Consider the following 27,445-nt stretch of genomic DNA (forward strand, 5'->3'; position numbering starts at 1 on the left):
ACAGTCCGGCTTAATCCATGGCTGCTTGGTTGGTTGAACTCAGCATATGTAAAGAGGGGGGGGGGAAAAAACCACAACATAGTACAAAAATGTTTTGGTAAGAGCAGATTATACCAAATGGTCTGAGAACGATGAATTCCTCAGAGGTAGGAAAAAGATGCAGAAAAGAAGATTAAAAATGTACATTTAATAATCATTAAAAACGTGTATACTTAACATAATCAGATCCAGATCATGGCGCGGCCATGGCGTCACGGAGCTGGTTCGCCCTCATTGGGCCGGACTACTCGCATGACGCGCGATGCGAGCGACAGGTTCAAATTTGCTTGCTTCGGCAAGCAGCTAAGCGCCCCCGCGCAGGCGCTATCGCTCACACTGGCAACACACATTGTCAATATAGCGGCAATTAAAAAAAAAAAGCATCTTTTGGTAATGTGATGTATGGTAAATAAATCTGCTCTCGAAGTCCGCCATGAATAAATTGGCGCAGGAGGGTGCCACGTTCGTGTGCTGTGCCCGCCGTCTGTATGTAAAAGTCCTTTTCAAAACGAAAATAATTGTTAAAGAGGATAAAGTGCAAAAGTGTTGTCAAGCAACCGCGCTGGCTCCGCCTCCCCCGTTGTCAAGCAACCGCGCTGGCTCCGCCTCCCCCGTTGTCAAGCAACCGCGCTGGCTCCGCCTCCCCCCCGCGTCACACAGCCCGGTTGCTAGGAGACGCGGCCGGTCCCGGCGCGTCACGTGTGGTGACGTCACCGCGCCGCGCTCGAGGTGAGAGGTCGGAGGGCGGGGTTTCGGTCGGGTTCGCATCTGCCCCCCCCCCTCTCTCTCTGCCTGCTTCCGGGCGGACTGTTCCCTCCGCGGTCCGCTTCTCCCGCACCGCCCCCCGTTATATGAGCTGTTCGGTGGCCCGGTCCCTCTCCATGCGGGCGGGGAGGGTGTTCGGGCGCGAGCATGACCCGGAAAGCAGCTAGCAGGAAGAGGAGAGCGGCGCCGGGGACAGGCCCCGGAGAGGAGGTAACTGGGGTGGGGTGGACAGAGCTGGGAGAGGAGGTAACCATGGGGGGGGGCAGAGCTGGGAGCAGATGTAACCGGGGGGACAGAGCTGAAAGGGGACAGAGCTAGGATATGTGGTAACCAGGGAGAGCTGGGAGAGGAGATAATAAGGACGGGGAGGAGAGGAGGTAACGGGGGGGACACAGAGCTGGGAGAGGAGGTATCCAGGGGGGGGGGGACACAGAGCTGGGAGAGGAGGTATCCAGGGGGGGACACAGAGCTGGGAGAGGAGGTATCCAGGGGGGGGACACAGAGCTGGGAGAGGGGATAATCGAGGGGTGGGCAAAGCTGGGAGCAGAGGTAACGGGGGTGGGGGACAGCTGGGAGAGGAGGTAACCAGAGGGGAGAGGGGGCAGAGCTGGGAGCAGATGTAACCGGGGGGGGGGGGACAGAGCTGAAAGGGGACAGAGTTAGGATATGTGGTAACAAGGGAGAGCTGGGAGAGGAGGTAACTAGGGGGGGACAGCTTGGAGAGGCGGTAACCAGAGGGGGACAGCTGAGAGTAGGTAACCAGGGGGGGACATAGCTGGAAGAGGAGGTAACCATGGGGGGGACAGAGCTGGGAGAGGATGTAACCAGGAGGGCGACAGCTTGGAGAGGCGGTAACCAGAGGGGGACAGCTGAGAGTAGGTAACCAGGGGGGACATAGCTGGGAGAGGAGTTAACCATGGGGGGGACAGAGCTGGGTGAGGAGTTAACCGGGGTGGGGGAATAGCGGTCATGCTGGGAGAGGTGACCGGGGGGGGGGGGGATTGGGTCGGTGGACCAGGTAACCAAAAGGGGGACCGAGCTGGGAGCGGAGGTAACCAGGGAAAGGGAGTGGTGGTGGTGGTGGGGGGGGGAGAGAGACGGGTCTAGGAGAGGGAAATAATGTACATTCCCGAGGAGCCCATTTGCTTCGCATCCATATCCTGATGGCCTTGACCCTTTCCCAAACTGTGCTATTGGTTTGCAGCGCAATGAAACGGGCAGTAACCACTAGGTGACTAATGGCACTTAAAGGGTTACATTTGTGTGATCAATGTATTTATTTTTTTTACCAAAGTCTGACGCGCGCACACACACACACACCATTTATGTTGGTTTGTAAACATGATAGGGTATCTCTGGCTGCTCCCTTTTGTGTGACGTTGCTGTGTGACGTCGCTGTGTGTTCCATAAGGCTTTGCTTGGCAGAACTCCCACACCTGATTGACAAACCCTTCCCATTCAGGTGCCAGTAAGAAACGCAGTTTGTAATTGATTTCCAGAGACACAAGAAGCCATATATTTGCTTTGAACATGGTCAGATTTATTGAACAAATCCCCCCCCCCACGCTACGTGAATTGCACCTTTCAAGTAACTAGATTGTTAAAGACTGTCTCTACAATATATGCTTTTTGAACATATTTCTGCAGTGCTGTCTTATTCATCTGATCTTAGTTGAGTGTATGAAGTATTTATTATATATAGTTTTCCTTATGTAGCACCGCAGTTTTTCTTGGTGTGTGTGTGTGTGTGTGTGTGTACGTGTGTGTGTACACGTGTGTGTGTACGTGTGTGTGTACACGTGTGTGTGTGTGTACGTGTGTGTGTGTACGTGTGTGTGTGTACGTGTGTGTACGTGTGTGTACGTGTGTGTGTGTGTGTGTGTGTGTGTGTGTGTGTGTGTGTGTGTGTGTACGTACGTGTACGTGTACGTGTACGTGTACAAGATATTTTACCAGGAAGTAATACATTGAGAGTTACCTCTCGTTTTCAAGTATGTCCTGGGCATAGAGTTATGATGACAAATACATAGTTAGATAAGTGAACAGAGTATACATTATATACAAGACATTGCATGCACAGTTAAAGATAATATATATTATAGGCGTATGTAACAGTTACAGACCAGATTAAAATGTGAGACAGCCTTAGTTTTGAAAGAACTTAAACTGGTGGTGGCTTTGAGACTCTCCTGTAGGTTGTTCCAGGTGTGAGGGGCACAGCTAGAGGAGGAGGAACAGCCAGGGACTTTGTTGAGCCTTGGGACCATGAACAGTCTTTTGGAGTCTGATCTCAGGTGATAAGTGCTGCATGTGGTAGGGGTGAGGAGCTTGTTCAGATAGATGGGTAGCTTGCCCAGAAAGTATTTGAAGGCAAGACAGGAAAGGTGAACTTTGCGCCTATACTCTAGTGATGACCAATCTAGTTCTTTGAGCATTTCGCAGTGATGTGTGTTGTAGTTGCATTGGAGAACAAAATGGCATATTGAATTGTAGAGGGTATCAAGTTTGCCAAGGTGGCTTTGAGGTGCCGAGCCATATACTATGTCTCCATAGTCAATAATTGGCATCTGGTGTGCGATACGCTTTCTGACCAGGGAGGATTTGTTCCTATAAAGTACACCTAGATTGGCATAGGTTTTGGATGACAGGGTATCAATATGCATCCTGAATGTTAAGTGGGAGTCAAACCATATGCCCAGGTATTTAAAACTAGTAACAGGAGTTGTGGTGGTGTTAGCGTTGGTTCTGATCTGGAGCTCAGTCACTGGAAGCCTTGGTCCCAAATACCATTGTTACAGTCTTGTCAGTGTTTAAAAACAGTTTATTTTGGGAGATGCAATACCTATATATTCTCTTGAAAAAGGGTCCTTTCGTTTAAGACTTTGGCCAAAGCGTCTTAAGCCTGCTGCCACTTTCAAGGCATGACCGTTGGCAGATCCCAACACTCCTTTCAAGGTCATGCCTTGAAAGTGGCAGCAGGCTTGAGACGCTTTGGCCAAAGGGTTAAACTAAATTACCCTTTTTCAAGAGAATATATAGGTATTGCACTGTGTATTTTTGTCACATTGGAAGTAACTTTGGACATCTTTGTATGTTTTTTGTTGTATACATTTAGCCACGCCCACTAGCACTTCTTTTGACACTTATATACATGTGCATAATTATGCTTTTAGCTTCCACTTCGGATTGCTATGACAACTGGGGACGCGATCAGTAGCGCATGCGCAGCCCCATGCGAAACACGCGTATGTATGACTGTTTACACCAGTCAGCGCGTCATTTACCAGGATGCATTGCTTGGGATTGCGTGTGCACTTTACAGCCTATGTTGGAGGGGGCTGGGTATGTATACACTTTGCCCTGTATTAGGCCGAGTCCATAGAAGGACAGGCCGTGCTGAGCCGTGCGGACGCTCCGCGCTGAGCCCCTGCATCCTCAATGAGGATGCCTTGAGAGGGGGCTCACGCGAGCGTCCGCAGGCGTGCTGACGAGATGGAGGTTTCAGCCGAGCGCCAAGCTGTTTTTCAGCGCCCTGTCGGCTGAAAACCTCCAATCCCAGCACAGCAGTGTCGACGTCACGGCGCCGTGACGTCGGCGCCGTGATGTCGACTTCAGTGCGTCGCGGGCGATTGGCCAAGCGACGTCACTGCCCCGCCTCCAACCACCTCCCCCGGGCTCCGATCGCGCCCGCTGGCTCGCCTGTATGGGCATGAAATCGCCCAGATTTCAGTAGGCGAGCCTCAGCGTCAGCGCGGTTCGGATCGCCTCACCCCTCTATGGCCCAGGCCTTACTCTATTGGTTACTGAAGAACGAGCCGGTTATGAGCTCCTGGTCACATGATTTAGTTATACTTTTGGATTGGCTGATCTGTTCTTAATAACAGCTGATGATTTTCACATGTTATAGATTTTATTTGATTGGTCAACCGGGTGATTAGTAGGCACTGGTGGAGGTATAAGTTTGATTGACGTTCATTCCCACACTGCATAACCCTGAGGAAGGTTCTGTTTGTGGAACCATCTGTGTCTACATCTTCAATACAACGTGTGTGTGTGTGTGTGTGTGTGTGTTCTGCATACATGTGTATTGAAGCTTCCCTACAAGCTGTAGGAAGATCATTGATGAACACTGAGAAGAGCAGGGGCCCCAGAACAGAGCCTTGTGGGACATCACAGGTGATATCCAAGGAGTTAGAGCCTGAGACAGACACATGTTGGGATCTACTTTTATAGGTAGGAATGAAACCAGTTTAAAGCATGCTTCCCTATTCCTGAGCTCTGGAGTTCATTTTGTTTTGGTCGTGCGACGGCTGGGTCACGTGAGCGGTTCAGCCAATGAGGGACGTACTTGTTTTGTGATGTCACGGCCACACCCTCCCGTCAGGTCTTCCGCCCCCATCCTAAAGGCCACACCATGCGCTCTGTCCTGCACGTCGGCTCTATCCGAGGCCTTAGAAGTACTCAAGAACAGAAAACATTTGAACTCAAAATGTTAATACACTTTGACACTGAAACAAGGGGACTTAAAGCTGCAGTTAAAGCAATATCCTACGTACGTGTTTCTTTTAATGAATCGGTTCTGTACTATGAGAAAATACTTGTGGCGCTTTTTTGGGGAGAGGAAAACAATTTTTAAGGACTTTTTTTATGTATTCTAATGTAACAAGCATTTTTGTTTCTATAGCAACCATTTACAAAGTCACATTCCCTTTTGCCCTCTCTCTAGCAGTGCACCTATTGTATCGAGTGCCTGCCCACATGATCTTTCACACAGAACTTTGCATCTTGGGTAATCTTCTGCAGGCCTAATAATGATTTTAAAGAACCCTAAGCCGAATCTTCAGTGAACAGGAGAACGGAGCGATCGGCAACTTAGCTCAGGGGAGAGCAACTTTTGGAGCCTCGCCCCCCCCGTCACTTGTTTGGCGGAGTTAAATGATGCCGCGGGGTCATGTGACCCTGTTGCAATGGAGACGGATGTGTGCTGTCACTCCGCATGACACCACGCCGCGTTGCCATGGCGACGCACCACAGCAACTCTTCTGTATTGATGGTCCTGAGAACTAGACTCCAGTAAAAGAAAATGAAGGGAAAAACAGGGGAGGGGGAGAGGGAGAAAAGAGGGGGGTGGTGGGAGGGGGTCGGGTTCCCCTCCCTCTCATGGCGGCGCTTCCTCACACCCATCTGGCGGTCCATCATGATTGCCTCTATTGGGGAGAGAATATAGGCGATACGTTCAATGGGTCAGCCAGGGTTCCCATATAGTATAGAACCTCTCCGTCGAGTGGTTGAGGAATGCGGTCAATTTTTCCATTAACATTACCTCGTTCAGTCTCTTACTCACAGATTACTCCGTGGGGGGAGATATCTTCTTCCAAGAGGACGCCACTGAGCATCTTGCTGCTGTTAAAATGAAGGAGATTAATTTCCATACTGGGCGGTCGATTTCGTCGTTCGGCCTGCCCAGTATGTAGGTCAGTGGATCTATAGGGATTGTGAGGTCTGTGACCTCTTTTATTAGGTTTTGAATTGTGAGCCAATATTTCTGAATTTCTGGACATAGCCACCAAATATGGGCCATTTTTGTCCACAGCCTCTCCAGCATAGATCAGAAGCCAGAGGGTAGATTTGTTTCGGTCTCACCGGAGTGAGATACCAGTGGAACATTATCTTACATATGTTTTCCTTGGTTGTGGTGCATACAGAAGTTCCTGATGCCGAGTCCCATATTTCTTCCCAGTCCTCTGAGCATATAATCATGTGTGGCGGGGTTCGCTGGTTTCTCCAATTCAGCGTAAATTTGAGATATAAGGCCTTTTTGGTGTGTCTCCTCCCGACACAGTTTTTCAAACGTTTGTGAGAGGTGGGAATTCTAATGTGGGGGACAGTTTTTGTAGAAAGTCCCGAATTTGGAGGAACTTGAATGTATCCAATTCTGGAATGTCGAATTTGTTGCGTAATTCTTGGAAGCTCAGGAACTTCTTGTCGCTTAGTAGGTCGCCCACCGCTCTGATCCCCTTATTCTTATATTGTTCAAATTGCTTTGTCTCGCAAACTCTGGGTTATTGTACAGCGGAGTGAGTTGTGAGCCGGGGGTCGAAAGCTGAAATTTGGTTTTAGTCTTTTTCCATATGTTCCATGTATGTCCCATTGCCCCTAATTCCGAATGCTATTTTATTTGTATTTTTTTTGAACTGCAGCTTGAACTGCAGCTTTAATGCTGATATGGGGGGGTTTTAACCCACTACCCTAATTTTTTGTAATGTTTCTCCTTGCCTCTGTGTATTTTAAAAATGCTTCTCTTTGCAGACCTATATATTTTGTTTAGTGTTACTCCGTCTTCAAGCCAGCTGTCTGCAGTCGGTATGGGACGTTTGGCCGCAAGCGAAACGGCCCGGCGTCCTGCCGCTACCGCCCGCTCGGACCTGCCAGGTCTGATAAGTGCATGCTTAAATGTGCCGCGCCAGACCGCTACACTGCCTGGCTTGTCGGAGCGGGTACATCGGCCAACTTTAAATGTCCTATGTGGCATATTTAAAGATGGATGGGCTAGGCAGCGTAGTGGTACCGCACGGGACATTTAAACATGCCCTTATCAGACCTGTCGTCTTGGGCATGGCAGACATCGCGTCTCCACTGACTTGGTACAGTCTCCAACACCCACAGTCACGGCTGTAAACCTGACTTTCTTAAGTATATTAGGAGTTCCCACATATACAGTTCAGTCGTTATATCTCGGAATATGAGACGCTCGTCCTGGCACCAATTGTGTTAAGGACTGATGTGTTACTAGGTAACAAACTTCCAGGATTATGAGCAAATGTTTTGGCATTATGTAGGGTTAGGGACCAAAATACCACAGCACTGAAGAGTTTAGGTTGTTACAATATGATACTTTCCTGCTGTATAAAGTCTCATAAAGGTCAAACTAAAACACAGCAAATCTGCATCATAGATGAAATGTCCAAGAAGAGGAATTCGGACAAATATGGGTTAATTGGTCAGCAGTTTCATCCATTAGGGGGCAGTTGCATCCATCAAGGGTCACCTTGCATCTTACAAACAGCTTTGAGCTGCCCTGTGCCTTCCTGTGTTATTGTTTGACTTGTAGAACCTAAGGTGTAACTGACCTGCACAGAACCGGGCCGGCTGCTCACACTTGGGCTGGTAACTGTAACTGTTGCTCTGCCGGTCAGGACGCCCAGCTTCAGATCTCATTGGTCTTCTCCCCAGGCAAGGCACTACATTGAGGCCCGTCAGCTGCCTTTTAATGCTCCTTCATTACTTTAAGCGCAGGGGGCCATGCCTTGACACCACGGACACGCAGGTCTGTGATTAGCTTTCTGCCTACATTACAGGTCCTCTTTGCCGTTCTATTAAACATTTATCTGACAAACGCCCTCTTTGGGAGTTTGATGCTTTTTACGCAGCTCTGTAAAAAAAAACAAATGAGTCGGCTGCTAGAAGGGGTTGGAAAAACGTCTAAACCCCATAATCTGTAGCTATCACATGAGTATTGAGGTTTAATCTATATGTTTACTTTAATAGTTTTATCAAGTATCTGTCTTAATATATATACGAGTGGGCCCCAGATTATAATCCATTTGGTCATAATTACTGTATTTTATTGTATGTTTATAGCCATGTGCAGTTGATGTTTTTTCTTGGTTATAAAAACTGAAAGGGAACATTGTTAAAATCCTAGCACTAAGCACTTTGCCTCTGGTTTATCTTATCTGCTTCTTGTTACTACTTGAACATCTATTTTGTCTTATAGCTGGTGGACCGTACTTGTGTTCAGATCTATTTTGTTTATTATTTAACATACTTTTAGATTAGAGCACGGGTGCCCAAACTGGGGGGCGTGAGATTTATTTGGGGGGGGGGGAGGGGCGCGGCGGTTGCAGAGGCCCCGCACTCTTTCCCGAGGCATTTAAATTAAATGCCGGGGCATTGAGCGAGGCCTTTGTAACTCAACTTACTGAGATTCAGCTGGCTTCGTGACGTGTCTCCATGGCAACGTTGCGTCACATGACCCCGCTGCACCATTTGACGCCGCACTAAGGTAAGGGGGGGAGAGCCGGCAGGGGGGCGCAGCAACAAAGTTTGCGCACCCCTGGAATAGAGCATTAATAGCATTATCCCTGTTTTTAAGGGTGAACTCCGCCTTCTGGTAAAAAAATAATAATCATCTTCAACATATTCCTTCTACTTGTTAAATCTATTTAATTGTAACATCGGGATGATGAATCTCTATACACTTCTAGCTACGTCTACGAGCATGGGTGCTGGAAACAGATCTGCCTTCCGGGTTTATATATTTTTACCTTATTATGTATGTTGCTGATTTCGTATATCCTGCACCCCCCATTCCAAAACATACCTGTGCTCACATATTAGAGTAACAATTCTCTCCCTCTCTCTCTCCTTTTTTTTTTTTTTTATATATATATATATAGTGTATGTGTATATATATGTGTATATATATGTGTATGTATGTATATATATATATATATATATATATATATATATATATATATATATATATATATATATATATATATATATACGCACTGCATTTTTCATTTTTTAGAAGCGTCCGCCATTGTGAATTTGTGTGACTGGCTGTTTGGGAATTCCCGCCGGGTTTACTGCCCTGTTGATCAGTGTTGCAGTCTCCGGTGCTATTTCCCACTGTATTATTATAATAATAACTTGGGGTTGGTTTGTTCCCCAGCCCGACTGGGATCATGCTGCTCACAAAAGGAAGAGGCTTCCTCCTGAGAAGAAGTCGGTGGTTTACTACCTGAAAGGTAGAGAGGTGAAGACGCAGAATGATTGCAACTACCGCCGGCTGTTAAATGGATATGCCGCTCAGACCCTCCCCAGCCTCCTCAAGGAGAGGGCTTTCCATCTTGGGACCCTCAACAAAGTCTTTGCCTCTCAGTGGCTAAACCATCGGCAAGTGGTGTGTGGAACCAAATGCAATACGGTATGTTCATTTCTCTTCCATTGTTGACGTGTGTGTATATCTTTATTTATATAGCGCCATTGATGTACATAGCGCTTCACAGCAGTAATACACGTGACATAATATAACACACAATGGGAATACGCGCTTCATACATGAAGTAACATTAGGAAAAGGAGTCCCTGCCCCGAAGAGCTTACAATCTAAGTTGAATTTACTTAGGAGCATTGTAGCATGTTAATGTAATGTTAGTGGTGCTAAGGAGTACAGTTTAAGTCCAATGTAGGCAATAAAGGTATTTCTTATTGTTCTGCATAATACTTAGGTCCCTGGTTTATACAAATGCACCTCTTGATCCACAATCTGGGTTCAGTCCTCAGTGCTGCCTCCATGTAGATGGGCTTCACTAAGCTCTGATACAGAGTATCATCGCAAGGCGATCCCACATTAACTTGAATGACAGATAATGCAGGCTCGTGGTGTGATACCCAGTATCGTCGCTTCGTGAATCTCCTCTTAGGCTGCAAACCCGCTGCGGCCGGCGGGGCGCGCGGCCGCGAACCCCCAGACCCTTGCCTGAGTGGTTGCTGCCTCGTTCCGACAGGGTTGACTACGTACTGTGACGCGTCAGCCAGCCGATGCTGCAAGAATCTTGGGAATTTCGGTGTTGACACGTCACGTGGTACGCGAGTCAGCCAATGGGGAGGAGGGGAGGGAAGGAGGGAGGCGCCTTGGGCGGGGAGCAGGGAAGGAGCTGCGTGTTATTAAAGTGTGTGTGTGTGTATATGTATGTGTGTGGGGGGGTGGACGGCACCACGATCAGAGCCCTCCCTCCTCCCCCCTCCCGCCCCTCTCCGGCTCCCGGCTCACTACAGGCCGCATATCGCGGTCTGTGTCTGTCAGCGCCCCGCCTGTCTGCAGTGCGGGCGCGCTGACTGAGGGAGCGGGGCCTTAGCCTATGTATCTATACATCTCAAGGAAGGCGTCCTAATGTGTGTAATGATAAAAGGGCGCATGTAATAGGAAACCCACTTACTGATGCGGAGATGTAAAAAAAAAAACAATTGGTGTTGGACAATTCTAAGAAGCCTATAATAGTGTAGTACCCAAGTAGCATACTTAGTACCCAATAGTGTAGTACCCAAGTAGCATACCAATAATCAATACATTGAAAAATGTCATCAATCCCCATAGGGGAGTAAAAACAAACAACTCTCGGCTGCAATGCAAAATTAAAACATCTGGCACACAAGGCTGATAATGACCGACTGACTGTTTTTAACCCATTAACCCTGTGCTGTACTAGGCCATGGTCAGGCAAACATGTCCCTGCTATTGGTTTACTTTGGTCCTAGCAGGCACTTCCCCTTTAAGCGGCAGGTTGTATCACAACTTCATGCCTTCAAGAATCCAGAGCCCTCCTTGAAAACCAGTCTGCCTTGACATTGCTAAACATTGTTGTCCTCTAGTTTACTTGTATGAGAAAATGAAATGCTGAAATATCTGCTCTTCCCTCGCAGCTGTTTGTGGTGGATGTTCAGACTGGCCAGATAACAAAGATTCCCATCCTGAAAGATCGCGAGACTGCCGTTGTGAGCCAGCAGGGCTGCGGGATCCACGCCATTGAATTAAACCCCTCCAAGACTTTGTTAGCTACAGGAGGGGACAACCCAAACAGCCTCGCAATTTACCGGCTGCCTACCCTGGATCCCATCTGCGTGGGAGATGTGAGTTATTTTTATCTGACGGTTTTTTATTCACTTTTTTTTTTTATTCTTTAAAATATTTTGTTTTAGTTGCTCAGAAAATAAACGGGTGTCCCGCTTACGTTGCCATATTGAAACGATGTAAAATAACAAATAATGTGATCTTGTAAAATGCTTGGCTGTTTTTGAAAAAACAATCCTTAAGCGTAGGTGTCACGTACGGCACACCTGTGAGCACGTGACCTGCATGTGGGATGAGTGTTAATACACAGCTCACAAGAGGTCCCTCTCTTCACCTTCTGCAAAGGTCCTTCAAATGAACAATATCTCCCCTCAATTCGTCACCATATACCATCTATCACGAACAGCACACAAGTGAGCACGTGCCTTAGATATGCAACCAGGGTTAATGCACACGGCTGCTCTAGCCCACTCGCCTTTCTCCTGCGCAAGGTACTTTCAATTAGTTAATGTTAACCCCTTTCTCGATTGCAATCATATCTACTCACTGTCACACCCAAAAAATATCAAATTAAATTTGCAGTCTCGGGTCCCTGTTTATTAAAGAAAACGTTGCACTTGGCATGCAAAATTCTGTTGTGGCAAAATGTAAGTTAGCTTTTACAAAGCGTGCAGCAGTTCATTCAGAGCCCAAAGCATATACTTATTACAGGTTTATTTGAATATATAAAAATACAGTGCTTTAGATGACATAAAAATATTATTACAAGAACATACAGTTACAATAAATGCAGAACAGTCTCTTTAAAATAAACAGAAATCCCTATACACAACGTTACCATATGTCACGGCGTAGGAAAGATGAGAACTTGCATGTCTGATCCCAAAACACACCCCTGTTGAATTCTGATTTTCAGATTTCCCTGGTGAGACTTTTGTACCATTTCTTCCCCAAACATAAGCCCACCCCTATCATAAATCAGCTCGGGCTGACTTAAGGGAAAAAAAACAACCTTTCTTGACGTTTAAATTTGACTGAATGTAGAAACTCGGAACTTTAATTTCCTGAATACTTCGACAGACGCCATCTTCACGTCTGTGCTCTCCATGTGCCCGTCTGCATCTAATTGGACAGCCTAAGGTCTGTTTTCACAGGAGAAACTGTTATCGGTCTTTGACACCTCTTAATCATGAAGTGTGGTAGAATTTGATGCGTCATATTGCAACAATGCCAAATCTGTACCTGTTGGTATTCAGAATAGGTGTCATCACGTGATATCCACATTTTTAATAAAGTCATCCAATTAAGTGGTGACCTGTTTGTTCTCTCTCACTCTCACTCGTATGTTACGGTTTTCTTTGAGGCTGACCGCCCAGAATCTGGCTGTCGTCTATAGCCTTCTAAAATACAAACATTTCACTTTTAGTGGGCCATCAGAGCCCCCCCCCCCCCATTTAAGTCCTATCTGTAGGTCAGCACAGACAGGACCATCAGAGTAAAGGCGAGAGCTACGTTAAAGCGTAATGTTAAAAATTAACATGGGTGTGCATGTTTACCATTGTGTAATTGAAATCTAATGACCGTCTCATAGTGAGGAACTTTGCATGTTGATTACTCTATGCAGATAAGTAGATGCCCATCAGCGCATTTGTCTACACGGTTTTATTAGCTTTAAAATATATCCTTAATATCAGTGGGGATGAGTACATTATTACAGGCCAATGTAAATGTTATACATGTTGCGTTTACATCCTGATCATGGTTTTAGAAAAAATATTCTTGGCTGGGGGGGCGGGGGGTAAAAATCATATTGAAGTTGCTTAATAACTGTTCTGTGATTGAGTCCTGGCATTATTCAGAGTAGAGTAATCGCTCCGAGATGGGGCATAATAAGTGAGGTTTATATATTGAGATTTTCTCGTCTGTCTCTAATATTTATTTATTTTTTATACATTTGCAACGCTAATTTTCACCTATCTTAAATTCTGGTTGAGGAGGGGAGGGTTGGGTGTTGAGGTGTTAAATATCACTGAGGGCCATGGTTTTATGTTTGACCGACCTTTTTCAATGAAGCTACTGCGGTATCTTTGCAGCCATCCATTAGGCATATGTGCATTAATTTCATTTAAATTCAGTGGCCCCGCATCTTTATTTCTTGAATTCCTGCCTCTTTTCTCTTACTCAATATGCCTGGTGGCTGGAGACGATATACATTTGAATGGAGCTTTATGGTTCCTCGGTACAGGGAAGGGCAGCCACTTCACAGCACACTGAAGAGGACCTGTCTCCACGCTTCCACTTCTGCAGCTTTATGTTCGTCCCTGGAGATGGGATGGAAGTTCAGTTTGCAGTGATGGACGTGAAGATTTTAGCTATAGTATGTACCCCCGCATAAAATTCCATGGGGCCCGATTATGAATACAATGATCACTTAATTATCAAGTTCTCAATCCTAAGAGACGAAAACTGGGTTCACTGATATTTTTAGGAAGGAGAAATAGCCGCATTCTGTGTGTTCAAAGGATCCTCAGATCATTTATTTGTAGTCAAATGAGACCACAAAGTTAACCCTTCCTCAGGTTCCCAAGGGGTAACTTTGTGCCCCGAAATGTTGCTATTCCTGTTCTCCTTTTGAATACAAATTAAAGTATTTGAACACGAAGATTGCGGCTATGTCTCCTCCCTTATCGCTGTAACATGGTGCTGGTTGGGGAATCCCGTCACGGAGATGCTACGCGCCACCGTATACTGTACGGCAAACCATATTGGAACAGGAGTTTTCACTTTCAATTGAAACGAATGCTTTGCTTGGTCTCCGTCTCGATTTTTGTTTTGCTCTCTTTTGTGTTTATAATAGTTTAATTAGTCGAAGTGTTAAATGTGAAACATGAAGGGCGATATTTAGTACTCATTAATTCAGCGGACAGGAAGAAAAGGAACACATAAATTTTTCACAGGACCCACAATTTTTATTTTAATGGTGAATTAATCTTTCTAAGGAAGCAAGTTAGACTAAGTGTTTTCCGTTTAGTTTTTTTGACCTTTTGCTGATAATAACATAACAGAACCAGGAATATCGCGGGCACTCTCTGCAGGACAATAAAGATGTCTGATCTGTCCGTATATCAGTTGTTTTTGTTATTTTGCCGTATTTTTCATGTAATAATTCAAAAAGTTTTTTTAAAGTGGCAATGAAAGCTTTTTTTTTTTTTTTTTTTTACACCGGGCTGAAGCGGGGTTTCTCCGGAGCTGACACCCATTGATTTCAGCTCTGGGGACACCCTGCTTCCCGAGATACTGCAGGCCAATAGGAAGCAGTGACATTTGGCAAGGCTTCCTATTGGCCAGCGTGACACGGGAGCGTTAAACTTTGCAGAGATAATCACGCCTTTTGGATGTCTATTTCAGGGAGCAGGGGGTCCCAGGAGCTGAAATGAATGGGGTTCAGCACCGGCGACCCTGCCCCCCCCCCCCCCCATCCCTCCCTGCTTCGAACCTATGTTAAAAAATAATATAAAGAGCATGAATTGCTACTTTAAAACGTAACAATTTAATCTAACTGTTCTGGGATACTGAATGCGTTCTTTGTTTAAGTGCCGGAAGGCGGGCGGCACACGTGTGGACAGGGGCCCACAGGAAATGAACCGAAGTGGATGTTACACCACTTCCCTTCTGATTACGTTTACAGCGGAACACGGTCTCCCTCTAGAAAACGAGTGTTCAGTGCATGATGCACCGGCTCTTATGACGTGCCCTGGCCCCAGAAGTACCAGCAAGTTTGACGTGCCCCGGTACCACAAGTACTGGCCCGTATGACGCGCCCTGGCCCCAGAAGAACCAGCTCGTATGACACACCCTGGCGCCACAAGTACCGGCCCATGGGACGTGCGCTCTGGCCCCAGGTCTACCGGCCGTGTGACGTGCGCCCTGGCCCCAGAAATCCCGGGCCGGATGACGTGCAGGCCACAGCTCGGGGGCACTTGGGATTTTTTTTAAAAATACGCTCCCTACCACAGCAATAGTATTTTATACTTTCATATGAAAAGTAGGCTGGTATTCCACGGGGCGCCAAACATATGTAAAGGTTTCCACTGTTGATCTAAAGTTGACAACCACTTAAGTAGAGCGATATGCAGCAGCATACAGTAAGTTACAGGAGCACTCTAATCCACTTTGGTTTGCACGTGGAAGCCGACCACCATCTCTTCCTCAATTAAACTCCACGCGTAACTGTTTTTTCTTGCTCACCCAGGATGGACACAAAGACTGGATTTTTTCCATCGCATGGATTAGCGACACCATGGCCGTTTCAGGTAAGGTCATTTTGCTTTTACTCGAGAGACACTCCCTTTGTTTGCTGCCTATCATACACATTTTCAGGGAGGTAAATGTTTTCTCACTAAGAGTAATGCTGTTTTAATTCCTATTTCCATATACTACAGCTAAAACGAGATATTCAAAGCCTACCCAGTCAGCATAGTTTGTAGGAGAGGGGAGCCTGCTGGTGTCTGTTAAATCCGCTCTTGGTTGTGTTTAGGTTCCCGGGATGGCTCGATGGGCCTCTGGGAGGTAACAGAGGAGGTGCTGAGTAAAAGTGATTTGCAACCTGGGATTTCCCGAGTCCCAGTGTATGCTCACATTACCCACAGAGCGCTGAAGGACATCCCCAAAGAGAACAGTAACCCGGATAACTGCAAGGTCCGCGCGCTGGCGTTCAACAACTACAACAAGGTCTGTTCACGGGGCGACGTCACTATACATTTCCTTCCCTATTTCTAACGCACCTAAAATCATCTTCCCTGACTCCCGTGTCCCTATAAAGGGGGGGGTGGCCAACTCCAGTCCTCAAGGGCCACCACCAGGCCAGGTTTTAAGGATATCCCTGGTTCAGCACAGGTGGCTCAGTCAAAGATTGAGCCACTGATTGAGCCCTCTGTGCTGAAGAGCCAACTGAGCTGAAGCAGGGAAATCCTTAAAACTTTACCTGTTGGTGGACCTTGAGAACTGGAGTTGGCCACCCCTGCTCTAAGGCACCTTACAAATCTGAAATATATGAAGTACTTGTGATTTTATGTGTTTTTACCCCTTTAAACCCATAAAGCACATTATTGCTTGTTAGTTCCCCTTGGGTCTCAGTGGAACTTCAGCTGCAGTCCTGCTGCTATCAAAATAAAAAGAACTGTGGCCCTCACAAACATGGCGACTTCCGGTCAGTGAAACGGTATGGAGCAATGCTGAAACCGTCTGGCAGGAATCTTCGTGGCTGCACTTTAATCACATGCCAGGAGCCCAGAGGGTCAGACACTACTTCCCCTGAATGGATTGAAGCTTTCATTTCAAATAAAGTTGTTCTATTTAAAGCAGCAAGCGGTAGTGTCAGCCCTTTGTCCCAGATATTTAACCCTCTCACTGCCGGCGAGGGGCCAGCTGCACCTTGCAGAGAGCGCAGTGTTCTAGGACTAATATAGATGTATATCTTTAGCGCCATCCATGTACATAGCGCATTACAGCAGTCGCACATGTGACACAATAGGAATAAGCGCTCCGTACGTAAAAGTAGACATCAGAAAAAAGGAGTCCCTGTCCCGAAGAGCTTACAGTCTAATTTGGATGCAACCCACCAAGCAACATTCCCTATTCAGATTTCTCACCCTGGTCTACAAATCTCTCCATGGTCTTCAAATCTCTCCATGGTCTTCCCGCCCCGCATCTCCCCTTACCTTTCAGCACTCATCTCTCGCTACACCTCTTCCAGTCCTCTTCGCTCCCTGACTGCCACAACTTTCACTCCCCCCCCCCAGCCTCCTGTACCTCCTCGATTCCGATCATTTGCCTTACTCTCTCCCCTCAACTGGAACAAGCTCCCCCACCACATCCAATCTGCCCCCTCCCTAACTATCTTCAGAAGCCAACTCAAAATTCTCTCCAACACATTCCATGATCCCCCGTTAGCCTCCTATCTCATCCCCTCTCACACCTTCCTAAAGTCTCTCCTAAACCCTCCAAAGTCACCCAATTCAACGATCCAATCGCCACCACTGTCAGACCATCACCATGCCACCGACAAGACTAAATCCAGAGACCTGACCCCAACCCCTGCCCACCAAGCAAGCTCTCAATACACCTAACCCATAACCTGGTCATAATGTTCCCATCCCTACCCACCAACCAAGCAAGCCCTCAATGCATCTAACCCATAACCTGACCATAATGTTCCCACCCCTACCCACCAAACAAGCTCTCAATGCATCTAACCCATAACCTGACCATAATGTTCCCATCCCTACCCACCAACCAAACGAACTCTCAATGCATCTAACCCATAACCTGACCATAATGTTCCCACCCCTACCCACCAAACAAGCTCTCAATGCACCTAACCCATAACATGACCATAATGTTTCCATCCCTACCCACCAAACAAGCTCTCGATGCATCTAACCCATGGCCTGACCATAATGTTCCCACCCCTACCCACCAAACAAGCTCTCAATGCATCTAACCCATAACCTGACCATAATATTTCCATCCCTACCCACCAAGCAAGCCCTCAATGCATCTAACCCATAACCTGACCATAATATTTCCATCCCTACCCACCAAACAAGCTCTCAATGCATCTAACCCATAACCTGACCATAATGTTTCCATCCCTGCCCACCAACCAAGCAAGCTCTCAATGCATCTAACCCATAGCCTTACCATAATGTTCCCAACCCTCCCCACCACAAAGACATCTTGGCAATGACTCTCTGCCCGTAATTATGAAATGTTCCATATGTAACCCCACCATTGTTTTACTAACATGTACAGCGCCCTGGACAAGGGCGCTATATAAATGTTGTAATAAATAACCCCATTGTACAGGATCGGCGTTCCCTTTCCTATGTAATGGTTTCACTTGTATCTGTGTGCACGGACATGTCCTATTCAGACTGTGTTTCCTACAGGAGCTGGGGGCTGTCTCCTTGGATGGCTACTTCCACCTTTGGAAAGCAGAACACACCCTATCAAAGGTTTGTTTTACTAATCTGCGAGTCGTTTCAGAGGTCACTGCTCAACCCTTCATTGCCTGCGGGTGCCAGCATTGCCGAAAACAGTTGCCAGTAGTTCTCCTCTTCCTTATGACATAAGGTTTTTCCCTCTCCCATTTGTATCTTTCTCTGTTGTATCTTTCCCGCTCTCTCTTTCTTGTCTTTCCCTCTTTCTCTCTCATCTTTCATTTAATACCTTAAGATGTCGTCAATTCTTTCTGCGTCTCCAGCATTCTTGCTTTCTCCTCGCGTCAACTGACACTTTCATTCTTCGTCTTAACTGTATAGCTATCTGACTTTATCTGCCACCTGGCTATGTGCGTTATGATACCACCGATGAGCTATAGCTCATGTAGGGAGCGGAGAAAACTTTTTTTTTATATCTATCAAATGGAAATATTACTGTGCTCATTTGCATGTCTTAGACAAGTCTGCAACCCCGCCTTTCACCATTATCACCCAGCACTTACACTGCAGCAAGGCATTCTGGGAAATTACATGGAAATGAGCACACAGTGCCACCTTTTGCTTCAAATCCATATGACATGGGCATACATAGTAAAACACATATGTTGCATTTTCATAATGTTAGTGGATGTATTCGCTCGGTCACTGGACATTTTTAATGTGTGCACCTCTGTGGATGTAACTAAAATGCGTAAAGGAAAAAAATAGCTGGTAGTATTTCCAAAAGTGAATTTGTTCTGCATTCTATAAAGGATGCAGAAAGAAGCACGTGCATTTAGATGCCTGTGACGTTTACAGTAAATCTGTCCAAGTTTTCAGAAAAACCTACATATACACTGAAAATCTGATCCAATTTTACCAGATTGGGGCACAAAATAAGCATGGTGGAATTACTAAAACTAGCATGTTTCATCCGAAAACCATGTATTGTCAATCGTTTCAAACAAACAACAAGTTGATCTACATCTGTCAGCAAGACTATTCTCACGTTGTGTATGCGGCCAACTTATTTTATCCCTCCTATTCTGTTAAGCTGCTTTCCACCAAGCTGCCATACTGCCGAGAGAACGTGTGTCTGGCCTACGGTCAGGAGTGGTCCGTGTATGCGGTGGGGTCACAGGCGCATGTCTCCTTCCTGGATCCCAGACAACCTCCCCAAAACGTTAAATCTGTCTACTGCAGAGAACAAGGCAGTGGTAAGCAACCCCTTTCCTGTATACCCGGTAACCCTGCTGGTGTAGGCATATGTGGTGGGGGTGTGGGGGGGAGTGACCGACCGACCAAAATAGACGCATAGGTGGGAGTATGGATATCTGTGCAAGCAAGGGATGGGAACGCTTAACGAATCATTACATTCAAAATCCTATTTCTTGTCATTTTGTTAATAAATCACTTGTGTAGTATTAAATCATTCTACTTTTTCCCCCTCTCGATGCCCTAAATTAGTTTTAATTTATTAAGCGTCCGTGGGTTATTATAGCATCCAGTAAGAACACCACAGCACTTCCTCTTTTGAAGTAGGTGGCCATACTGTGAAGCCGGGGATGCCAGATCTTCACCGGTACATCGGCAGCTCAGATAATTACATTGCCGTGAATATAGGGAATTGCTTCAGTTATTAGAACAGGCAAAAAAAAAATGGACCACGCAGCAGGAAGAAATGAAGGGGAATATACAGGAGATGAGAACACCTAGTCTACTTGTTCTGTAACTGGGATACATCAGACCCTGTTTAGGATAGCCCAATCTTTTTTTTATTATTTTTAATGCCCTTACTGCAGGAGTTCTCAACTCCAGTCCTCAAGGTTTTCATGATATCCCTGCTTCAGCACAGGTGGCTCAATCAGAGGCTCCGTCAATGACGGAGGCACCTGTGCTAAAGCTGTGATATCCTGAAAACCTGACCTTTTGGGAGGGGGTTGAAGACTGGAGTTGATAACCCCTGCCCTAGACCGTTCCTCTAATCCATGGGTGCGCAAACAGGGGGCCGTGGGATTTTCATGGGGGGGGGGGGGCGGGATGGTTGCAGAGGCCACACTATCTTCCCCAAGGCATTTAAATTAAATGCTGGTGGAGGTGTCAGGCCTCTAACTTCTCTTACCGGCTCTTCGGCGAGGCGTTGCCATGACAACGCGGGGTCAAATGGCAGCACGTCACATGAAGTTGTGAAGCCCAAGACCAGGTAAAGAGGGGGGTTGTGCACCCCTAATCTACCCAAATCCTTCATTTTGTTTACCCATTTGAGTGTAAACCCTGTTGCAGTTTTGTGTCATCTGCAAAACTGCATACTTTCCTCTCCAGACTATTTGCAATGTCACTGAGACACACTAATAAAAAAAGTTATCTAAGCAGGCAGGGCAGGAACGGAAGAATCCGTGTTGGTGACAGTACGGTCAATCACCACTTCAGAGTCGCACCCCATAGTGCTTTGCAAGGAACCATGCAAGGCATTGTGGGAGGCGTGACATCTGAAAGCAGCGGGTTGATTACCAGCTGTACCAGTCTTCGACTGAGCAACTGATTGACCTACGTGCTGAAGCAGGCTCTTCACCTGAGCCACTAATTAAGTCACCTGTGCCGAAGCAGGGATATCCTTAAAGCTGACCTGTTGTGGAGGGTCTTGAGTGAGTTGAGAACCCCTGGTCTAGTGTGACAACTACAATTTTAATGCAGAAAAGTGCAAAATCATGCACTTGGGTCACAAAAATCCAATGGCAGAATAAAGGATTAAAGGCACTATGTCAGAGAAAAGGGAGCTGTGAGTAATTGTGATGTAACAAGGCCATGGGTAGAGCAGCAGGATGCCACGTGGTATAGGGAGAGCTATTCGCAGCAGAGAGAGAGAGAGTGGTGGTGATGCCACTTTATAGATAATTGGTAAGACCTCACCTAGAGGTGTGTTCAGTTCTGGAAACCATATCTGCAGAAGGATGTAAATAAATTAAAAGGTGTGCAAAGGAAAGGTTCTAAAATGGTGCGTGGGCTACAGATCTACATCATAGACCAAAGGGCCTTTAACATGTGCAGCTTGGAGAGGGGGGTGGAGGGGAAGTGTATGATGGACTTTTTCATGTATGTATGTATGTATGTATGTATGTTTCAACAGCGTACCTAGATATTGACTGTATATCCCTTCCTGTTCTGTGCAGGGATTAGGTCAGTCAGCTTCTACGAACACATTATCACTGTGGGAACAGGACAGGGCTCACTCTTGTTTTATGACATCCGAGCCCAGCGGTTTTTGGATGATACATCTGCTGGCTGCCAGAAATCCAAGTCCAAAGGCGACATGTTAAAGTTGACCACCGGAAAAGGCTGGCTGGTGAGTAGAGCATTGTATAAGGCAATAGGAGGCCATATCATTTAACCTGTAGCTCATGTTAGAACATCTCTAAGTATTAATAGTGTTAATCTATTGCAACATGACCGTGTATACTTTGAGTCTTCTAAAGCGGTGGTTATCGGCTTCATTTTGTTCTGTCTTATATGCGTATACATATACACAGTGGTGAGAGAGTTTGTGAACCCTAATGATAATTAAGGAAATTTTATAGTTTCTCTATGATCTATGAATCAAAAGTATTTTTTCTTTAATATCTAATAGGTTTTATATTAACCAATTACATGTCTTTTGAAACAAAATAATGTATGAATTAGACAAATAATTAGTAATTAAGAGTCATGGTATGTGCAAAAGTAAGTGAAACCCTGTTTTAGCAGCTAAATTAAAGGGAACAATTGGAATCGGGTGTTAAAATAATTAGGTAGGTCTTCAGGTGTGAGTTTGGGAGGCCCCACCACAGATACATTTTGTGAGTTTGGCCTTCAGCAGGCGGGTGTGTGGAAACACGTCATGCCACGATCAAAAGAAATCTGAGGACCTCAGAAAAGCAGGTCTTAATGTTCAATCTAGAAAGGTTTACAAAACCATTTCTAAGGATTTGGGGCTCCACCAATCCACTGTCTGACAATCTACAAATGGAGAAAGTTCAAGACCACAGTCATTCTAACCGGGAGTAGTCGTCCTACCAAAATCTCTCAAAAGAACAAACTGAAACATTACAAAAGAATGGCTGCAGAAGAAGAAATTTTACAATGGCCTAGTCAAAGTCCAGACCTAAGCCCGATCGAAATGTTGTGGCAGGACCTGAAGCGAGCTGTCCATGCAAGGAAGCCCTCAAATGTCACTGAGTTGAAGCAATTCTGTAAGGTCAAAATTCCTCAACCAATGTGAGAGACTGACCAGTAGTAAAAGGAAACACTTAGTTGAAGTCATTGCTGCTGAACAGGGTGCCACCAGGTATTAAATCTAATGGTTCACATACTTTCACACATGGAATTTGGATGTGGATAAATAAATGTTGAAAAAGTATCATGTTTTTGCGTCATTTGGTTGATCAGGTTATCTTTATCTATTATTAGTACTTAGATTAAGGTCTAATACCATTTTAGGTTTGACATATGTGAAACTTCTAAGGGGTTCACAAACCTTTGTGTGTGTATATAGATCTATCTTCTGTGGGCACCCACAGAATGAATAATGACCAGTAGAAACCGTGAGTGCTATATGCCCCTTCACCTTTTCCATTAAAACTGAGCATACATACATGCATACCCCGTTTTAAGTACACTCACTTTACGTACACTCGTGAGTACGTACATATTTCCAATTGCACCATACCCCTGAGGAAATAACCGGGCTAAGGGTTTAGCCTGTCAATCTCCGGGTCTCTGGCATTCTTCTCCTTCAAATTTGCAGAAATTTGACATTTATATATTATACCACACCAAGCAGGAATTGGACCCTTGATCGTTTCATATACCAGTCCCCTGCTCTAAGCACGACACCACTGTACGGATGGAAGGTTAACCTCTTTAAAAAAAAAAAAACCCCTATGGTTGTTTGGAAGGTATATTCTAATTGGGTGATGAACTGCACTGTGCAGAATGTTAAGTTTGCTTAAAGAGTTAGATTCGTCACACCCCCCTGGGGTGTAGCAGTTAGAGAATTGCACTAGCATATGAAGCATGAAGGGTTCAATTCCTGCATGGTTTAGTGTAGTACTAATAATAAATATTATTATATACTTTATATAATACACCATGCAGTAATTGTAAAAACAAGGGAATCTACAGTACATAACACATAGTAAGAAAAATCAGCTGACATGAAAGATTTTCTTTCAATAAAGCCTACTGTATTTTGGTTACAAATGCGTTACTTACATCAGTTATGCATGTATATAACGATTGCAGTACAGTACAAGCATCTAAGTGGGGAAAAAAGGGAGTGCTTCACACACTTTCGCTTTACATACATGCTCCGGACCCAGTGCGTACGTTAATGTGGGGTATGCCTGTATACATTATATAGATTTTATGCCTAATTATATCTATTGGTTTATATTTGAAAGATCATTGTTACTAATCCAAGTTTCTTTTTTGTTTTTACATTTTCACAATTTAAAAATAAAGTTGTAAAAAATAAAAATGGCTGCCAATAATGGTGACTAGGTCGGTGCGCATAGGTTTGGGCACAGATTTTATAACTTGGTGTTTTTTATTGCGTCTTCCTGGGGAAACCTGGGTTTGGGAGTGCACCTTCAGTGGAACTAACTCTGCCTCTTGTTATATCACTATCTGTTAGAATCATGATGAAACCTGGCGGAATTACTTCTCGGAGATAGACTCCTGCCCCAACGCGGTTTACACCCACTGCTACGACGCCTCCGGGATGAAACTGTTTGTTGCAGGCGGCCCGCTGCCTTCAGGTCTCCACGGAAACTACGCCGGTCTCTGGAGCTAAACAACCACAAGTCGCAGACGTGCGTGTCATTAACAACTTCACTGCCAGCTGCGGCCTGATTTGCAATGTGTTGAAAGCACTTCTAGTAGGAAAGGGGTTATTATATCTGCTCCAATATTATTATTTTTTAATCCATTTAAAGAAGCTATTTTGGAAGCTGTTTATTGGTCAACTTTCTTTTCTTAAAAACAAAACTGAGCTTTTACGCCCCTGCTTCTTATAAGAAGTTTATTTTATCTCTTAAAATAATTTGACATCTTCTCACCTGCAATCCATATTCATTCATTCCCTTCCCCTATAGTTCCCATTCAAAGCTGCAGTCCCACTGGTTTGCACAATAAATACATGTATTTATTTATTTTTTAGCAAATTTCTCAATTCCCCCTCCCCCCCCCCATATGTAATTTTTTTTCATCGTAAAATCCTCCTCCATTACTATTCTGAGAAAAGATCGAAAGAAAAATAATCTCAGTATTTATTAAATGACCGATGTTCACGCATATTCTCAGAGCTTTTTTATAACTCAACCCTTAGATCATAGGAACTGCTGAAATCTTTTCTCTTTTGCATGGGCTCGTACATTATGGATGTATACACCCCCTGAGAATTGCCACTCTTGTCATTTTTGGAGTCGGGCTTTCAGATCTAAATTTGGGACGTGGTTTAAGATTATCGTAAATTCTGAAGCAAACCCTTCCCAAATGGCAGAGGACAAGTTGCACATGAATGGGGTCTTGCCATTGTCGGGGTCCCTTGCTGAGCAGGGCTGCAGCTTTACACTAAAGCAGTCAGACACCTCTACTTAGCCGTGAGGTAGAAGTCATGTAATATTCCGTGGACAGTCCCAGATTTTCTGTGAAAGTCTTGGGACCTATTACAATGTGTGTATGTATATGTGTGCGTATGTGTGTGTGAAGGGTACTTTTTTGTGTCAAGTAAATAACATGGTAAAAATTACTTGGAGTGAAGACTGTCGTTAACATTATTGAAGAAAAAGCTCTTTATTCATTAGGTCCTGCTTGGAGGACTTATTTTATCATCATTTTTTAAATGTACAAGTCTAGCGACACTGTGTATTGAAAATCAATAAACGGAAAAACAAACTATCATACTATGATATTGTTTCTCTTTATGGCTTCCATGTTTTTTAATAAACGTATGATATCTCTGAGCTGGCAGACTCTGTAAAATAAAAAAAATACACTAAACGGTGAATTTCTATTTATTTTTTTACTAAGTCTTGGATCCAATGAAAATGATAGTATACATTATATGTTAAAACATAATCTCTCGCTGACCTCACCGTAGTGCTTCATTTGGGTGAATGAGATCTCTAAAATATTCAATAAAACTCACAGGGAGGAGAGAGGAAAGTCCTTCCTGACCTCAAATATTGAGAATGGTAACATCCGACATCAGTTTCCCTGGGTAATGACTGCCCTTACTGTAAAGAACCCTTTCCTCCAACCTTAAGGGATGACCCCATGTCGTTTGTACTGTTCTTGGGATGAATAGCTTTTTGCATTGTCCCCAAATATATTTTGTATATAGTTATCATATCAAAACTTAGATGCCTCTTTTCCAATGTAAACAAATCTAATTTACTTGGCGTCTCATAAGTAAGATTTTCCATTTCCTTTATTAATTTGGTGACTTTTCTCTGCACTTTTTCTAGTGGTGCCCAAAACTGTACTCCATATTCATGCATTAACAGGTTTTTTTAAATATCTGTGTGCATAGAAGGCATATTTACTATGGGGCACCCTGCCGACCAGTTCCCAGACCTGAATCGTACTATTCCTAGTTCTGGGGGTCACCCTGTTAGAGATATATTTCAGACAAGAAAAATACCAGCGCTCACACTCAATATAGGTAAAATGGCGATGACACATTGTATACACACTGATAGTTATCTAATGAAACGGTCTCTATAAGCAGGCCATATAACTTGCAATAAGGTGTTAAGAAAAATCAAAAACCAGGTGACGGTGTAGATGGAGTTAACTCCTATGGAAATAACGCAACAAGCAAGGGGGGCAGCTCTTCAAATGATGAACCACATCAGAAAGGAATCTAAAAAAACAAGTGTGCACTTTATAGTGCATACATGTGTAAAAATAGTCATTTTATTAAACGGGACGACAATGCCCACTCACATTCTGTCAGATAAAATCAAACACGTAGAGAGAGATTCAGGTTACCGGAACCGGCTGGTGAAACTCCAATGAGGCAGTTGTAACACGGAGCCTGTGTTATCTTCAATAAAGCCAGGGGAATTCAGGACACAGAAACAATGGCGGACTCACAGTTAGTATCGCCGACTGTTCAAAAAGGACATTTATACAGCATCAGTCCGATCCGGTTCCTATAGTCCAAATCCTAGTCTCGCCTAGAGACATGCCAGTGTGACTCCGGCAATGGAAGAGCATGCTAGCTCATAACCGGCGGGGACTCCTGCACGTTCTACACGTAGCTTGTCAAGATGACGCATGGCCCGACATGTTTCGTCAGCGCTCAGGCTGACTTCATCAGAGAATTAGCACCTCTGTGCACTTACGATTTATAGGCATAAATGCCAGACCCTTGAGCTGAAATCCCCCTTCTCAATTTCAAATATATGGGAAAGAACAAAGAGCTCCTGACATTCACAGTCCTGAAACACTTGCTGCCTAACAGTGGATCACCTGTTGGTCAGAGCTCTTTGTTCTAGTTATGCCTATTAATAGTCTGCAAGTGCATGGAGGAAGTATTCCCCTGATGAATACAACAAGACACCCAATGCTACAGCAATGTGGCAAAACACATAGTTATATACTTCAATGTTAGTATTCTCATGAATAAGGGTCAGTTAGTTAAACCCTTTGGCCAAAGCGTTATAAGGCTGCAGCCACATCACGGCATAACCAGTATGCAGCCACATCACGGCATAACCAGTATGCAGGTCCTAACGCTGCCTGTGAAAATTCTCGTTTACCTCTGCTGGAGGGAGAATGGTCTTAATAGACCTGTCCGCAGGAACATGGAAAAACCTGCTACTTAAAAAGTGGGGTGGGGTGGGGTGAGCTTAAACCCTGGGAGGAGGGGCCACTACCACTGAAGTATTTAACTATGTATTTTGTCACCTTGAATATCTTTGTCTTTTGTATGCATTTGGCCACACGCTATCTTGACAAGCTACGTGTAGAACGTGCAGGA

The 27,445-nt window shown here is 45.0% G+C and overlaps 1 protein-coding gene across 2 annotated transcripts; it reads left to right on the top strand.

The window, feature by feature from the left end:
• The first annotated feature begins 764 nt into the window (after positions 1-764).
• On the top strand, positions 765-25,458 carry DCAF12 (DDB1 and CUL4 associated factor 12). Of its 2 annotated transcripts, none has more exons than XM_075582708.1 (9): positions 765-1,014; positions 9,542-9,796; positions 11,296-11,502; positions 15,696-15,756; positions 15,981-16,174; positions 18,394-18,459; positions 19,478-19,640; positions 21,594-21,766; positions 24,092-25,458. In XM_075582708.1, the coding sequence occupies exons 1-9, from the start codon at positions 952-954 to the stop codon at positions 24,248-24,250; spliced, it is 1,341 nt and encodes a 446-aa protein (XP_075438823.1). In that variant the 5' UTR covers positions 765-951; the 3' UTR covers positions 24,251-25,458. The 2 variants fall into 2 exon arrangements, with proteins under 2 accessions (XP_075438823.1, XP_075438830.1); XM_075582715.1 differs by lacking the exon at positions 765-1,014 and adding an exon at positions 8,044-8,131.
• Positions 25,459-27,445: the final 1,987 nt, after the last annotated feature.

The sequence above is a fragment of the Ascaphus truei genome, chromosome 1 (genome assembly GCF_040206685.1).
Source record: "Ascaphus truei isolate aAscTru1 chromosome 1, aAscTru1.hap1, whole genome shotgun sequence".
NCBI classification, from domain to species: domain Eukaryota; kingdom Metazoa; phylum Chordata; class Amphibia; order Anura; family Ascaphidae; genus Ascaphus; species Ascaphus truei.

What these genes read in the sequence shown, in the direction of transcription:
- DCAF12 (XM_075582708.1), top strand. Translation starts at nt 952, where the DNA reads ATGACCCGGAAAGCAGCTAGCAGGAAGAGGAGAGCGGCGCCGGGGACA. An exon ending in GTGGAACCAAATGCAATACG is followed by an intron (nt 9,797 to 11,295) that starts GTATGTTCATTT and finishes CTTCCCTCGCAG; the next exon opens with CTGTTTGTGGTGGATGTTCA. An exon ending in ATCCCATCTGCGTGGGAGAT is followed by an intron (nt 11,503 to 15,695) that starts GTGAGTTATTTT and finishes TTGCTCACCCAG; the next exon opens with GATGGACACAAAGACTGGAT.